At 39.5% G+C, this 16,191-nt stretch overlaps 1 protein-coding gene across 1 annotated transcript in view; it reads left to right on the top strand.

Annotated features, from left to right (window-relative positions):
- Positions 1-1,048: 1,048 nt before the first annotated feature.
- Positions 1,049-16,191, top strand: part of ass1 (argininosuccinate synthase 1) — a 31,837-nt gene continuing 16,694 nt past the window's right edge. The window contains exons 1-9 of the mRNA XM_015037999.1: positions 1,049-1,155; positions 1,753-1,878; positions 2,962-3,030; positions 3,316-3,504; positions 5,369-5,425; positions 5,521-5,595; positions 6,478-6,548; positions 6,644-6,674; positions 13,524-13,614. Coding sequence (XP_014893485.1) covers positions 1,777-1,878; positions 2,962-3,030; positions 3,316-3,504; positions 5,369-5,425; positions 5,521-5,595; positions 6,478-6,548; positions 6,644-6,674; positions 13,524-13,614 — 685 coding nt within the window. The 5' untranslated portion in view covers positions 1,049-1,155; positions 1,753-1,776. The remainder of the gene's footprint in view (positions 1,156-1,752; positions 1,879-2,961; positions 3,031-3,315; positions 3,505-5,368; positions 5,426-5,520; positions 5,596-6,477; positions 6,549-6,643; positions 6,675-13,523; positions 13,615-16,191) is intronic.

Raw genomic sequence — 16,191 nt, 5'->3', positions numbered from 1 at the left:
GGGTTTTGGCATATTTAGATTGTAAAAAATCTAAATGCAATGAATAATGGCAGAAAGTTGAAATTATGCTGATCACGAGTTAACGTTTGTTTCACTGTTCCACATAACACAGTTGATGACTGTTATCATAATGGGAAAGACTGTATGTTGCTTTTTATAACCTCACCAACTCTTCATCTTGTGGCCTCAAGTTGACAAAATTGTGACAAAAATAACGCACCACTGAGAAGACTAATTTTTACATACACCAAATGCCATCAGAAATCACCCAGAGTGAATTGCATCTTTATCACTACCAAACATTACTTTAGTTAAAAATGTTACACGGTTAGTTGTAAAGGCTTGATGTATCTAGGTTCTACCTTTACCTTTATTTTCTTTGAGTAGCAGCTTGCAGAAACAGAAAAATGTTGACGGGTGAGATTTTTACCTTTGCTTGTAATATTGTCCTGCTTAACTTTAGCAACAAGTGCCATGTGTGTCCAGCTTTGGATCCAGAGTGATGAACTCAAATGTGCAGCAATAACTCTGGTGAAAATGAACCAAACTTTGTCGTTTGGAAAACAAAAAAACCCTGTTTTAAGCCTTGCTGCAGTTTTTAATTGGTTTCTGATGGAATTTTCCTGTGATCAGAACCATCTAGGTTTTTATGAACAGTTTGTTTCTAAGAGAAAAGCATTCCCACAGCATAATGTTGCATAGTAACTAACTTAATCTTTCTGCACATGGTAGAGATTTAACAGTCGATATAACATTTCTAATGTTATATCGACTTTAATTATAAAGGCTTCAGAATAAACACAGCTAAACTTAGTGCTACGAAAGACTGTCTGTATCCCATAAAAATGCATTAAAAGAAAAAAACATACATACAGAACAATAAAAGATTAAACACACACACAAAAAAAACCCAAAATTATTTGGGTATTGTATTAATTTACAATATGTTTTTTTATATAAACAATTTCTGTAGAGGGGACGGATGAAGGGCAGTTAACTGATTCTGACGTCACGAGCACGATCTTAGTGACGCAGCGTGGAGTGAGCCAGTATCAGTCGTTGAACCAAACGCGCTACTGCTCCTCGCCTTTCAGTGTCCGGACCACGTCGTCTCGTACCATTCAGTCATTCATTCATTCATCATTGACTTCTTCCGTAAGTACACTTTAATTGCGTGTCTGTATGTTTTGCATTTAAATGCTGTTCCTGTCATTTCAGTGTTATGGCAACCCAATATGGCTGTCGTTTATAAACGTGATGTGTTAAAAAAAAAAAAAGAAGAAGAAAGTCCTGCAAAACACGTTCTGTGGCTCATCTTAAAACCGAACAAAGCAGGAGGAAAAAAGCACACGGAAACTGGAAAATATCCATAGATGATATGTATTTCTTTCTGACATATTTTTTTCTCATTAGCAGGCAACGCTCCTTGTCTTTTTATGAAACCACCTGTTGAGTTATCATTCATCTAAAACTTCTCCCTTTTGGATCTAGGTTAAGATTTAATATCACGTATAAGTTTAAAGTTTGTGTCATATTTTGTTGCTATATTTAATGTCCCATCTAGAGAAGAAGTAGGGATTAAGGCAGAATTATTATTTTTTTCTTTGATTGATTGTGCTGTCAATTAATTACAAACTAATTACTTTTGAATGTCTAAAGTATCCAAATAAACCTGTCTGCTCACAGTTCAGACTAATTAGTTTTCTGTATGATATTATGTGACTGATAGTCTACTCCACTGTTGCTTTGCAGCTTTTGACCCAGAGATCCCTCATCATGTCTAAAGGCACTGTGGTTCTGGCCTACAGCGGTGGACTGGACACGTCCTGTATTCTGGTGTGGCTCAAGGAGCAGGGCTATGACGTCATCACATATTTGGTAAGGTTTTACGACAGGTGTTACCATAGCAAGTGGCTCCATCTGTCACCCAGCTGCTTTTGTATGTCAAGTACCTCTCAGGTTTTACGGTCTGCTGCTAATGCGTTTTGTCAAGGCACATAGAAGTTGACTGTAGGCACGTCTCCAAAAAGACAACAGCACTGATTATCTCTGATCATTGGATTTGTCTTTTGTGCTAGGCTATGTCTGGATGGCTTTACTGTTTGCCCCCCGGGGTAACTAAGAACTGCTATGCAGGCAGATTTTCTTGCTGAACTTCGCTCATTTGTTTTGTGGTTTGCTAAATGGGGGTGGGAGGTGATCAGCACCACACGAGGTGCAGGATTAAGGTGGACGTGTGTGCAATGCAGTGGTGCAAAAAGACTTACAAAGATATCACCTATTAGTGGAGAGAAATGTATTGAATCAAGCGCATGTTGAATAATATATGGAATATTATTATTATTAATCAGCAGTTATTTTTTTAAGTTAGTATTTTGCTGACATATTGCAAATCGTGTTGAACGTCAGGATTTACCCTGCGGCTCTTCCTGCTTGGTTGGATGTGATTCATTTTACAAAATGGGGATCACTGGCTGAATTTACCCTGTTTTATTATTATGGGAAAAGTTATTCATGTGTGCAAGAGCAAGCACAAATTAGGTTTTATCAGTCATTTGTGATGTAAATATGTTTTCTGTTTTTAATTTGTGCTTTCACTCATGTTCATAATAACTCATGCAAATTAAAATATATAGTTTGAAATGCTTCCATTATTTTAGTTATGTTTTATTTTTATTTATTTTTTTCTGGGGCCTTCTTGCTCAGACATACTCTTAATTTATGTTTATTTCTCGCTTCATCTGTCAAGAGGTTGTTTTATCTCCTCTGAAGATGTGCTTTGACTTACAAGAAGAATGAATGAACACAATTAACTTATGCATGGACACGAGGGCTTGTGTGTTGATGCATTTAGTGCACATATCAATGTGTTTATTGTGCCTCTTTATTATTAATTTAATTTAAAAGTTTCATTATTTGTTTTAAAAAGGCGTTATATTAAATTCAGTTGTCTCATTCCAGGCTAATATTGGACAAGATGAAGATTTTGAAGCTGCGCGGAAGAAAGCAGAAAGCCTCGGCGCAAAGAAGGTGAGAGACTCTGAAGTGAGACCCTTTGGTTGAATATAAGAGACGTTGAGGCAGATTAAAACTAAGCAGCTGCAGCGTGTACTGTGTTTGAATGAGATCTCAAATGATATTTAGGTGTTACAGGGATATAAATAATTGTAATCAATGTTATTTTGTCTACATTTTTTCCAAAATCACACCAAACACTCATGTTTTTTCTTAAAACGACAACGTCTCATATATTTATTAACCTCTATTTAATTACAAAATAAAGCTATTTGAGGCCTGATTTGTGTTCACGACCAGGTTTTCATTGAGGACCTGCGCAGCGACTTTGTGGAAGACTTCATCTGGCCGTCGGTTCAGGCCAACGCCGTGTACGAGGACCGGTACCTTCTGGGCACGGCCATAGCGAGGCCCTGCATCGCCCGTCGTCAGGTCGAGATCGCACGCAAGGAGGGGGCTCAGTTTGTGTCCCACGGGGCCACCGGCAAGGTAAAAGGCCCTTTCTCAGAACAAGCTATATAACTAGGTCACTGCACCATTTAGGCCATAGGTTTACAAGGTTGAATTTTAACCATTTAGAAAGATACCGTTTTCTGTGATTAAGTCATCCATTCACTGGAAGGCAGAGATTTTCTGAATACACAGTTCTGTACTCTGTATGAGTCACCATCTAAACGATTAATGTATGAATCCACATTTTTTAGCATCTCTAAATTGGTTATATAATCACAACTTCCCTAATTTTCGAAAAAGCCAACATCTTTAAGTATCTTTGCAGATTAATTTGAGCTCATTATGCAGGTTCGCCATCAAACAGTCATCAATCTCCATTTCCATGTTCGTCTCATTAGGGCAAATTTCCGTCTTCATCTCATTAGGACAAATGACTGATTGTGTTTTAAACTGTTTGTGCGGCTCTGGTGCATTCAGACATATTGTCTGGTGATATTTGTTCTGACTGGCGTTTGGAAGTCATAAATATGCAGATTTGGATAAATCAGCAGAAAATGAGGTGAAAGTTTGTCAATCTCTTGTAAGCAGACCTGGAATTTATAAAAGTCTGTAAATACAGTTATTACAATGATGTTATTTGAGATGCTTTGGTAAAAGAAAAAAAAAAGTTGCTCATTTTGAAAAAAATATTGGATCAGCCGATGTGACTCAAAGTTATTTATCCTAATCCGTTCAGTATAATTGTCCATTTGAAATTAAAACTCTTGCAAAAAGTTTTATTTTTTTGATTCTTTTTGTGAGTCCTTTTCTGACCAGTAGGTGGAGCCAAATTTCCAAACTAACTAACTAGATGTAGATAAATAATGTTTGGACAAAAATCAATCATGCTTCTTTGAGTAAGCATAGAAAATATCACCTATTTACTTTATCCTGTAACAATTTAGAGCTGAATTGTTTCACGATAATCAGATCAGCTGGAAGTATTAGGCAACCTTTTTTTTTTGCCATGCTATGAAACCATCTCAAACTAAAAACTATAGAAAAAGTTAAGATAGAATTTTAACAATATCATCAGATAGACACCATTCTAAAATATACTGTATGTATCTTAAGAATGTTTTGAAATTCATACTTATGTCTTAAGACATTTATAAATTTTATTTTGTTAGCCCATATGTTGCACACTACTGAAAATAATAAATACAAGAGAACATACTGATCTCTGAAAGTGAGGAGATGGCTATAATAAATTGATACTTGTCTATTTTCAGGCAGAGCAATAATTAAACTTTAAAAAAAAACTGGACCACAAGAATGGACAAAAGTTCATGTTCATCTTGGCAATTTACAGTGAGCAGGGTGGCAATGAGGAGAACAAATCTGCAGCAAAAAGTGGCTTCTTGGTGTCACCAAGTCACCATGACAACAATTAGTCAACATGCTTAAAAGGTGCTTTGGAGGCATGCATGAAAAACCTCTTTTTTTGTCCTACCATCGGAAATGTAAATTTGTAAAACTGTAAAGCTTGCTAACTTGTTTTACAATTGCTTGATAAATGTGGATAGCACTGTACTTATTTTTTTTTTAAATATAAAATCAAATTTTTACCGCTTGTTGTTGTCATAAATTATTGTGATTTCTTTGTTATTTCAAGGTCTTTTAGATCTTTCTGCCTAGTTTATGTTCATCACCATCAGTGGTTGTACAGAACTGGCCACTCAAAGAAGTGAAGCAAATGTGTGAAATTGTGGGGATTTTGCGTTTGTCTTTAACTGTTTTGTCTAATTTTATTGACCAAATATGAAGCAGATTTTTTTAAAGTATTTATCAAAAATACTATGCAGAACAGTTATACCAAACTGCTGACTGACAGAGATAAAACCAGTTTTCTACCTTTTAGGGAAATGACCAGATACGCTTTGAGCTCACGTGCTACGCTCTGTACCCAGAGGTCAAGGTTAGTTTGGTGCTCTGATTTTTTTTACATAGGACAAAAATGGCCTAACATGCAGAATACTATCACAACAACTGTGTGTTTGTGTTTTTTATCAGATCATTGCACCGTGGAGGATCCCTGAATTTTACACTCGCTTCAGGGGGAGAACAGACCTGATGGAGTACGCACAGGTAACTACAGCCGTCTTTCTCATTGCCAGTGTAGAAATAAGGATTTCACATTTCTTACTGATGAGTCTGTCAACTCAAAGATGTTTTAGTTTCGTATTTTGAGATGAAATGCTCCTGTTTGCAGAAGGTAAAAGGTTTAGTTTTAAAGTTAATTTTTACCTTATTACCAGGTCACTAATATACCTTTTAATGTCATAAATATGTTGCTTTGTGAAATTAGAAACATTTAGAAGATCAGTTCATGCTGTATTTCTTCTCTGTTGCTGTCATAGATTTATAACTTCTACATACTCAGCAATAGCTCTTTATATTTCGTTCAATTGCTTTTCCACTTTCTATCTCTTTTAACTCCAGCAGCTTTTTTTTCCCCCACCAATGATGCACTATTTTTTTTCCCATTTGTATTCTAATTTCATTCATTTAACATTTTTTAGCTTCAGATTTATACCTTGTTTTAATTTTCACCATAACAAACTCCTCTGCCCATTTGTCCAGTTGGTTCATCCTGGGCAGTTTCCTCCACTAGAGGGCGATCAAGATGTTTTTAGTAAACATTTATTTTCTGCTTGCATGTGGCCCCTTAGTGATATAATACAGCCTTGAAAATATATATATTTTGTCTCTCTCTCTCTTTCTCTCCCTCTCTCTCCCTCTCTCTGTATCTCTCCTTTTTTTTTTTTTTTTTACCAATATGCTAAAACATATTGTCAGTGTTTTGCCGTTTTAGCTTTGGAGGACCAAAGGATTCAGAGGTTTCACAGCGTGCGGGGAAATCTGCTGCTTGAATTTGTTTTTCCAGTACCTCTTCACACATATGTGTTTATCGTCTTTCTCAAGTTGTTTTCTGCTATGTAACATATCAGCGATTTTGTTAAATCACAGAAACATGGCATCCCAGTGCCGGTCACTCCTCGGGCCCCCTGGAGCATGGACGCCAATCTCATGCATATCAGGTGAGGACGACTAATGTACAGTACACTCTCGTATGTTTTTTTTTTTTCTGTTAAAAATAAAACATAACAAATTCTTAAATTGTATCTCTTTACAGCTATGAATCAGGCATTTTGGAGAATCCCAAGGTAAGTTGTTGCTGATGTTGATCAGAAAGACCTTTAACCCTTATTTCATCACTGTTTTGCGATTTGATTACAGGGAAGTTGAATAATTTCTAAAACTTTTATGATAATTCTGGGATACCAATATATTCACAAGGCCTTACTGAGTTGATTTTGCAGTATAGTATTTGCTGACAGTGCACGAAGTATATTTATGAGCTTAGTGTTTTATACCACAATTAAAGCATCTTCTGTAACCAAATCTGATCAATCAAACGCACCCTTAAAACCAAGCCCCAAAATTTGCACAATCTGTTAACTATTTTTAAAATGTTTATTATTTTATTTCACCTTGATGGAATCTGGGGTCAGTTTTAATTTAAATTCATTCGTTTATACATCCAGTCATTGTTTTCTGCATGTCTGATACTGGATCCTGTAAGTAGCAGGTCCTGGATGGAAATCCAGACATCGCTCTTGTCAAAGACACTCTCCAGTTTATATTTTGGGGCTCCCAAGACATTCCCAGGACAAAAGAGATAAAGTTTCCTTCCAGTGGGCTCTAGCTCTTCCCCTGGGTCTCCTTCCAGGGGAATATAATTGGAAACCTTAAGGACTTCCAGAAAGCATCAAATTGAGATGCCAGAACCTCAACTGACTTCTTTCAACACGAAGAAGCAATAAATCTACTTTAATGCCCCCACTCCATTTATCCTTCTCTTGTTTACTCCTAAACAAGACATCAGCTTAACTTGAGTAAGATACTGATCTGCAACCCAGAGGGCGCACTCCAACTTTTTCCAGTTAAAAACCAGGACCTCAAACATCGAGGTGTTGACTCTCATCTTTGTGGCTTCACACTCGGCTGTGCTCCACTCTAGTGCTAAAGGTTATGGTTTTAAGATGCCAAGAGAATAACATCATCTGCAAAAAGCAAGGATGAGGTTCAAAAACTTGACATTCTCTTCGCCACTTGAGATCAGGTCCAGAGTCCAACCTGCACTGAGATCAAGCTTGACCTTTGGTTTTTCTAACATTGAGTTTAAAAGCATTCCCAGCACCTTGAACACCTGCAGCACGCCCAACAAAAGCCCTTTTGGGACATGGTCATAACCCTTCAATAGATTCATGCAGTAGACTGGACAGACGAACTCCCATGGCAACAACATTGGACGTCGGTTCTGGAGGACAAAATCCACACTGCTCCTCCTGAATCTGTTGTCTCCTAATAAATCAGGGTCACTTTTCCAACACGCTGGAGGACATTTTCGAAAATAGGCTGCTCAGGTTAATGTGAACATGAATGTCAAACATGAAAAGCACACCCACACCTAACTGGATGGATGTTATGGTGATCTTTTAGTCCATTTTCTCAAGTATAAACCACGATAGAGGGACGATATTAAATCCTTTTCAGAAGTTGAATACGCCAAGCATTGTTGCACAGACCAGTAAAACTTCTCCACCTTCTGATGACCCAAGCTCGGCTGACTCGACCACAGAACCATGAGCGAGACATGAGTCTGATCTCTGTCAGAGGTGAGAGGTCAGTGCAATGTGCACTGTTTTCCCGCTGACTGACCTCCGAAGCTCCCGTCCTATGGTCGATATGTCTGCGTCTGCGTCTCTCCTCACCCCCGGGTTCTCGCCGGGCCCTGGGAAGAACCTGGGACACACAGACACTGACTTGTCGTCAGCAACGCTTCGACTAATTCCCGATTTCATGGGAGCCTGGGAGGGGGGAAGGGTTAGGGCGTTGCGCCCAGATGGGGCCTCCTGAGTTCCAGCCCCAGCTCCTCGGGACCTCATTGTCTGGACGGCCGCGCTGCCGCAGGCTGCGACGTGGGAGGGGAGCCACTTCATCTTGACACCGTGACACCAAAATGTCACCAGTAACAGTTAAGTACAAAGACAGTTTGCCAGACAGATGAGTCCCCGATGCACAGAGTGTCGTAGCGAGGAGAGGGGTCCCGCTCTGCTGGAGAGGAGATTCAGGGGCAGGGCCACTGTAACTCACAGACCTCTATCTCCCTCGCTGCCCCTTTCCCACCCCTTCACTTCGTCTTTAGTGCCCTGTCCTTTAGCCGTCCTGTGGAGAAATGTTTTGAAATGAATGAGGCGGGCCGGCTCAATAGCATAGCGATGTATGATGACAGCGCTCTGTAACTGATTTCATTCAAGGGCTTTGCTTTGGACCATTTACTCCAATACTGAATCGATTAATAGCATTAAATACAATGAAATATTTATGGTGCAGAGGTCTGAAGTGGTAAAAGGATTTGAATACATTACTGGAGCTTTGAAACATGTTTAATATTTCTGCTAATTTATGTAGCCACAACCTCCAGGCCCTCTATTTACATTCTATATCTATGTTTATGTTTATTAAGTGAAGCGGTTTCTGGATTACAAGTACAGCTGAAACCAGATGTAAAAAACACACAATGCTTTTTCTTATCTGATATTAAACTGTCTAACCTGTCCCCTTTTTTGGTCCAGGCTCAATTGCAAACATTATTTCTAAGTAGCTAAATAATGAACGAGTGATTTTTTTTTTCTTTTACAATAATTTTATCAAGCTCACATGTCTACATACCCCTGGATCACCATGACTTTAAACTATTTGGGAATATCCAGATGATGCTGTTGCAGATTTGTAAGCTAATGTTAGGCTAAATGATATTGAGGTTAATTGGGGTACACCATTTTAAAGCAACACTTCAAGCAGCAGCTGAAATACCACTAAACTTGGAAGAAGCCATAACTATTAAAGGTTTGCAAAAAACATATTACGATAATCCTAAGTATACCACCAGATTAGCTACAAAGTAGCTTGAGGTTTAAAAAGTCAGTCTTTGACTAAATGTATTATCTTGTTTCAACTGTAAATAAAAATCCAAACTCTTACACAAATTAAGCAGATTATTAAAATCTAATGTACAAAAATCACAACAAATGCCAACCACGGAATATCAGCACAAACACTTAAACTAGTTGTCGAGCATGGTGGTGGAGGGGTGATGATTTGGACTAGGTCTGCTGCCACACAGAACCATTTCAATTTGCCGTCATTAAATAGACCATGAATTCCTCTGTAAACCAAAAAGATTTATGAGGTTAATTGACACAGTTTGTTTCAACATTGAAACTTGACCAAAACCGTGTCATGAATCATGACAGTGATTCAATTTTTACTGACCGAATTGTTTTCACTGAATATTGTTTTTCAAGAGAAGGTGGTGGAGTTCTGTCTATTCTTTTTTTATTATTATTATTGCACTTTATCTTACATTTAATCTTACATTGGAGTTTTGCGCACTACCTTCATCCTTATATTCCAGGTGTTTTTTTGTTTTTTTCCTGGAATACAAGATTTATTTCAATTTACCCAAAATTAACAAATGAAACAGCAACACATTTGAATTCCTAAACTAACATGTCAGATTGTGATCAATCTAAGAAGTCATCTAAGAGAGGTCTGCTTGTTCTCAGTATCTCCACTGTGTATCAGCCTCTGTCCCTCCTTCAATTACAACCCCAAAGGCTAAGGCCAGACCCGGACCATTCAAATGTCCCCCTTTGCCCCCACCTGTAACACAATGGTCCCTCTTTGCTCAGTGCTGTCACATTAGGAAATGTCCGAATGGTCGCTCATATGTTTTCCTGCAGATAGGAGCCAGGAGAGTTCAGGTTACTCTGTTATTAACAACGTATCCTTCCTGATAACCCCAAACCTTGTTCTTTTCTGACACAGTGACCTTAAGGCCTTTATTTACTCATTTGCATCTGGCAGCATTAACCTGTGTGAAGCAATGCTGCTTTGACAGGTTGTTATTGTGTTATTTCATCCATTTGCTGTGCACCTGATAACTGCATTAGGTGAGTATTTCTTATTAAATCATTTGAGGTTATGGTTGGTTGGCTTAGAAGATGCAACAATCTGATGCAAAAGCGTTCATAATCTTAAATATATTCACATTTTGTCATGTTACAATTGCAAACTTTAATGGATTCTACTGAGCTTTAATGTGACGGACTAACATAAAGTAGTGCATATATTGTTTATGAAATGGAAAGAAATGGTACATTGTTTTCCGGATGATTTAGATATTTTTAAGTAGCATTTCTTTCTTGTAATATTACAGTTTGCAAATAAAAACTGGCAAAGATTCCAGTTTATAGATGAAACGTACCTCAAAAGAGTTGGATCTGTAATTGCGCCAAACTGCAGTACAAGGTTTTGAGGACTGAGTAGAAATTTACTTAAATTACAAAAAGTGCATTACTTTTTGTTGGCCTATAATGTAAAATCCTCCCGAAAATACATCAGGATGAAAATAAAGTTTTGCAAGGTAATCTAAATTACAGATTTAAGAAGCGGTTATTTTATTTATAGGTATTTTAAAAACTATATTTTTGTCTCTTATTCTGGATTTTTCAAACATTTACCCCATATCAAAGCTAAAAAAATGTTTTTTTGAGTTTCCAATAATTTCTTAGGTAATAGCTTAAATTTTTACATTTCTTCGCTCATCCCTTCCCTCCACACATGAGCACCCAGAGCCCATCCTCAGGATGCCCGACACTCATCCTGACTCATTAAAACGTAACTTCAGTCTTAATTACAACCTCTGTCACCGGTGAGCTTCCCCGATCTCACTGGGCTCTTTGATCCGGGAGGCGATGAGCCGCTGCTCGTGTTGACTCAGAGCCAAGGGAGCAAAGCGCAGAGCCTCATCTCACTGAGAGGAAATGAAAACTTGTTTGCTGCTGGTCATGCGGCCTTCTGGTAAGATGGATGGTCAGCGCAGAGCCTGTGGGGGTAGGAAATGAGCTTGTAGGTGTGTGTGTGTGTGTGTGTGTGTGTGTGTGTGCGTGTGTGTGTGTCTACATGTGAATGTGTGCTTTGAAGCAGAGAGGTCAGAGCTTGCCGTGTGCCCTCGCTGCCCTCAGGCCTGATGGGCTTGACCTGTGAAGAGATCTCCGCGTCCAACTCGGCCTCCGCCGCTGTCTTCATTAAAACTGACGGACACATCGTATGTGCTAGAGAATAGAAATCCCGTCTCCTGCAGATTACATGCGTATTGTTTTATTCTCGGCTCAGATTGCTGTGTTTGCATTTTGATAAGACGTGCCGACTTGAGACATGGTGATTTAAGCATCACTTCCAATCTGGTGCACCGAAGATGCCCCTCTTCCCCGCTTTCCACTCCTACTCCTACCACTGCCTCCTTCGGGGCCCTTTTGGCTTTGATTGAAACCCAATGAGGCAACTAATAAGTGGAAAAATAGAAATTTACTTGCTTTAAGTTCATGCGTCAGCCTTCTTTTTTTTTATTATTCTCTTGCTGTATGGGGCCACATTTAGCACAACAATATCGCCGAGGCAAAGGCAGCCAAAGGAGCTGCTCAGCGCTACATGATGGTGCGCTTCACGCCCCATTTCTCACCAATACCCCTGGCCCCCCGCCTTCTCCATCTTTACCTTTGCCTCTCTTTCAGGGCAACGGCTTTGGGACAGGTCCACCTGCAGGGGGTTTGAATTGAAATGCATTGATCTCCTGCTCACTAGAAACAACCCTATTGGCTTACGTTCTTTTCTTTGCGTTGCTTTCAGGAAGTTTAAACTCTTGCTGCCGGAGCACGGATGAGTTTTCACACATTGTAGTGTGTGTACATCAAAAATGTAATCTCATCTGTTTTTTTTTTTTGTTTTTTTTTGTGGGCTTTCCTAGGCTTCATTTAATTTATGTGCATCAGAAATTTGACAAAGATGCATTAAAATGTTGAATTAAAAAAAAAACCATCTGATTTAAGCCGAAAATAAAGAGCTTTTCTTGTCTTTGTTTATGTATTTATTTTTGCTCAAGCATATTGTTTCAACCAACAGCGCTTTGTATCTGAAGGTTGAAAAAGCCCCCCAAAAGTATTTATTCCACCCTCCCTTAAAGAGGGAGCATCAAAAGGCTTTTTAGAGTAGTCATTTTGTCCCTCTCCTGCAAACTCTCATTTGGCATCTTTCAGGGCACTGGAGCAGAAAATAAAGGAGAGGGAGACGCTCGCCTTCTCTCTCAATTTTTGTGTTTAGTTAAAAGGAAGGAAAGTGATTGCGCTGCTCGTTTTCCCCTCGCTGACAGGCGCCGAGCGGATGCCGATTAGTTATTGTATGATCATTTCGAGTCTGGTAAAGCTTTCCATTTAAATGCACCCAGCAGTTATTTTGCATAGCTTCCTCCCCCCCATCCCCCCCCCTGCAATTTGCCTCAGCTCAGGAGACATTGACCATCGTCTTGTCCTAATGCGGTGTAATTGTCGCAGGAGCACATCAGCCGGGTGGAATCGTCACACCACCGTGCTCCTTTAGGTCCAAACCGCGACTCACTGAAATCACTTAGCAGCCAACTGGAAAAAAAAACAAAAAAAAAACGACAAATGTCTGTCAACCACAATCGCCTTCAGTGGGATTTGGTTTTTAGATGTTTGTTGTTGTGTGATGCCCATTTAGGAAGAATCTCCTGAAAATGAATCCGAGGAGAAACGTCACTCAGAAAATCAGAGCTGGAAAACTGGAAGATGCGTCGACAGCTATCCCACTCTTCATTTCACTTTTCCTTTCCTTCCCCCTGCAGAGAAGGGCTTCCCGGAGAAAATGAAACCAAACAGAGGATAAAAATTGCACTTTTGTCTCCCCTGTGCTCTTGATGTTGTTTTCAGGATGGTACCTTTTTCACGCATTGTTCTCTCAGTTGCTTTACTTCCTGTCTGTTTTCTCCTCCTACTTCAGTCGCTGTGCTGTCGTCCTGACAAGAATCTCTGTGTTACTAATCAGGGGGAATGAAGATCGTAAAAGTTGTGGTTCTGTTTGTTCTTCAGAGCCATGCTCCAGCCGACCTCTACCTGATGACCAAAAACCCAGAGGATTCTCCAAATGTCCCCGATGTTCTGGAGATAGAGTTTAAAAACGGTTTGTATGTTTATCAGTGTCCCACCTGCTGACTTCCCAGAAAATCAGGGGGTTTTTTTTACATCTCAACTTAAAAAAATAAAGATAAAAAAACACCCAGATGTAGAGTTGGAAACATCTAGCATCAGAAATAACCATTTCTAAATGAAGACATTATTTATTTTCATCACCAATCATTCAGCCAATAAGATTGCATTCGTAGATAACTTTTAAAATACTCAAATGTAACATAAAATCCCAATTTTACAGTTGGTAAAAACAAATCTACACTAAGAAATGATAAAATGAGTAGATAAAGGTATGATTAATTAACCAATAAATAGATTAAAATTATCATATAAATTGTAAAAACACCAAAACATATTTGTTATAAAGAAACATAAGAGCCATAAATAATTTAACATATACTTGAAATTCAAAAACCATGCAAAAAATAAAAGAGGATGAAACATAAGTTACCTCCCATTTGTGATTAAATATAAATAAGGTGTGATTATAAATCTAAATTGAACTAAAACAATATTTTTAAAAAAATTGCAGTTGAAATGGTATCAAGCATTAAAATATGGAGGCTCATTCCATATTTTAATTCTAATACAAGAGCCTTTAGAAGAACTGAACGATCTGGTGGGTTTGTGAGGTAGAAGCAAATCAAATAAACCAGATAGACCCGATTACTGTCAGATCAATAAACAGAACCAGTGTGACAACAAGAAGCAGGACAGAATATGTCAGATATCAACAGATCATGTCCTGCCTGTAGAAAATCAAGAACAGAGAAACAAAGTGAGGAAGGAAACACTTCATCTTGGCATTCTGTGATGTTAAAGTGGAGATGGTCATAACTGTCACTTTAAAGTTGACCCCCCTGCACTTTATTTCCACTTGGGGCCACCCAGACTTATCCTTAACCCCTTACACCATCACTTGGCCTAAAACAGCCCCGTTTGGCCCCGGGGCCCAATCCGCAAGCCGGAAGCATTAACTCCAGTTTATACTCTGAGTCCAGAGGGCCCGGAGAAATGATCATAAGAGACGCTGGCCGCAGGGCCCCGGCCTGAACACAGGAAAGTGTCACATGTTTGTGCAGAGCGAAAATGGCAAGACACATCCAGGCCTGAGGGCGAGTGGCACAGATGTTCCTTCATCCCCGGGGTGGCAGAAGTGCAAGAACATCAATCGGCTCTTCAGATCTCGTGAGGTTTGATGGACAGCTTTACGAGCCGTAATCCAAATTTTATGGAAGTTCAAAAGTTTGCCGGAGAGTTATGGTGAGAAAATGTGCTAATCGCTGAAGCTAAGGAAATGCCAGGCTGCTGTGTCAATGTGTCTCCCTTTACCAGCTTCCCGTAGAAAAAAGTTAACAACGGGCCGGACTGTGACCGTTCAGCTGGAGGTGAGGTGTGCCTTTGTAAAACGGTGATGCACCAGTAAAGCCTTGACTGGTTTCGCGGGTTCCTAGCGGCCCTGCTCTCCATTTTCACACATATTCTCCGGGCCTTTTATTGAGCGCGCTATGACAAAAGCTGTTTTAGTTGTCCACACAAAGGCCCGAGCCCACTCCTCCCTCTGAGCACAAGATCAGCAAAAGAATGTTTCGTTTCATTCCCCCCCCTCCCACCTTTTCATCGCTGCCTTTCTCACCAAAGTTTTCTCACTGATTAAAAAAGAATATATAACAACAGGAACCTTTTGCTCCCCCCCCCCTCCGTCAAACGCTCCATTCCCCATTACTCTTTTTTTAAGGAGAAAAATTAAATTCATGCCTCCCTCCTGTCATGCCGAAGTAGTGTGGACGAAAAAGAGACAGAGAGGAAAAATGTAAAGCTGTAATTTTTCCTACAACTGTGTCTTTGCTCCCATTGTCTGCACTGTTAAGGGTGCAAAAACTGAAAATAAAGCAGCTAAAGGGAACGACGGACGGGCCAACCTGAGCCGAGCGAGGAAAATGAGAGCGGAGGGATGAAAGGCCGGCCCCCAAACTCCCACGTTCAGCTGATTTATTGGAGATGTTTATCAGATTGTTGGATATCTGAAGGAGTAAAGCACAAGATTTGGATAAAACATCGAGAAAGCACTGGTCAAGCATAAGATGCTCACCTGTAGGCCTAAAAGCTACTGTCCATCCATTCTTTGATTCTGTCAGCAAAGTCTAAAACTTTGATTCCAGGAAAGCTTAGTTGGAAATAAAATTTAAAAAAAAAAAAACCCAAAACATTAATCTAGGCATGGAGAGCATAAATTTCTGCTTTGTTTAGACTTTAAACTCTTTTCACGCGTCTGTTTGTTTCCCCACCTCCACCTTTGGCCCCTGCTGCTCAATGAGGGCCGTGATTAAGTAGGCCGGTGACAGTGATTGATGTGCACTTGGTTTAAGTGGCTTTGTAGAGGAAGTGTGTGTGGAGTAAACTTCAGTGTTTTGTTTTTGTTTTTTATGGAAGAATTTGCTCCGTGTGTGAGGTTCTGTTTGAAGGCAGGAGGGTGATGGATCTGCAGACGGTTGCGTCTTCTGCACATGCTGTGGAAAAAGAGACAAAAATCTCAGCGCTAAACAGAGGATGGGTAACAAAGCTGTGT

This window comes from Poecilia latipinna, unplaced genomic scaffold, assembly GCF_001443285.1.
Source record: "Poecilia latipinna isolate Pla-1442-1.1 unplaced genomic scaffold, P_latipinna-1.0 Scaffold425, whole genome shotgun sequence".
Lineage (NCBI taxonomy): Eukaryota > Metazoa > Chordata > Actinopteri > Cyprinodontiformes > Poeciliidae > Poecilia > Poecilia latipinna.
This window is presented reverse-complemented; position numbering and strand designations above follow the sequence as displayed.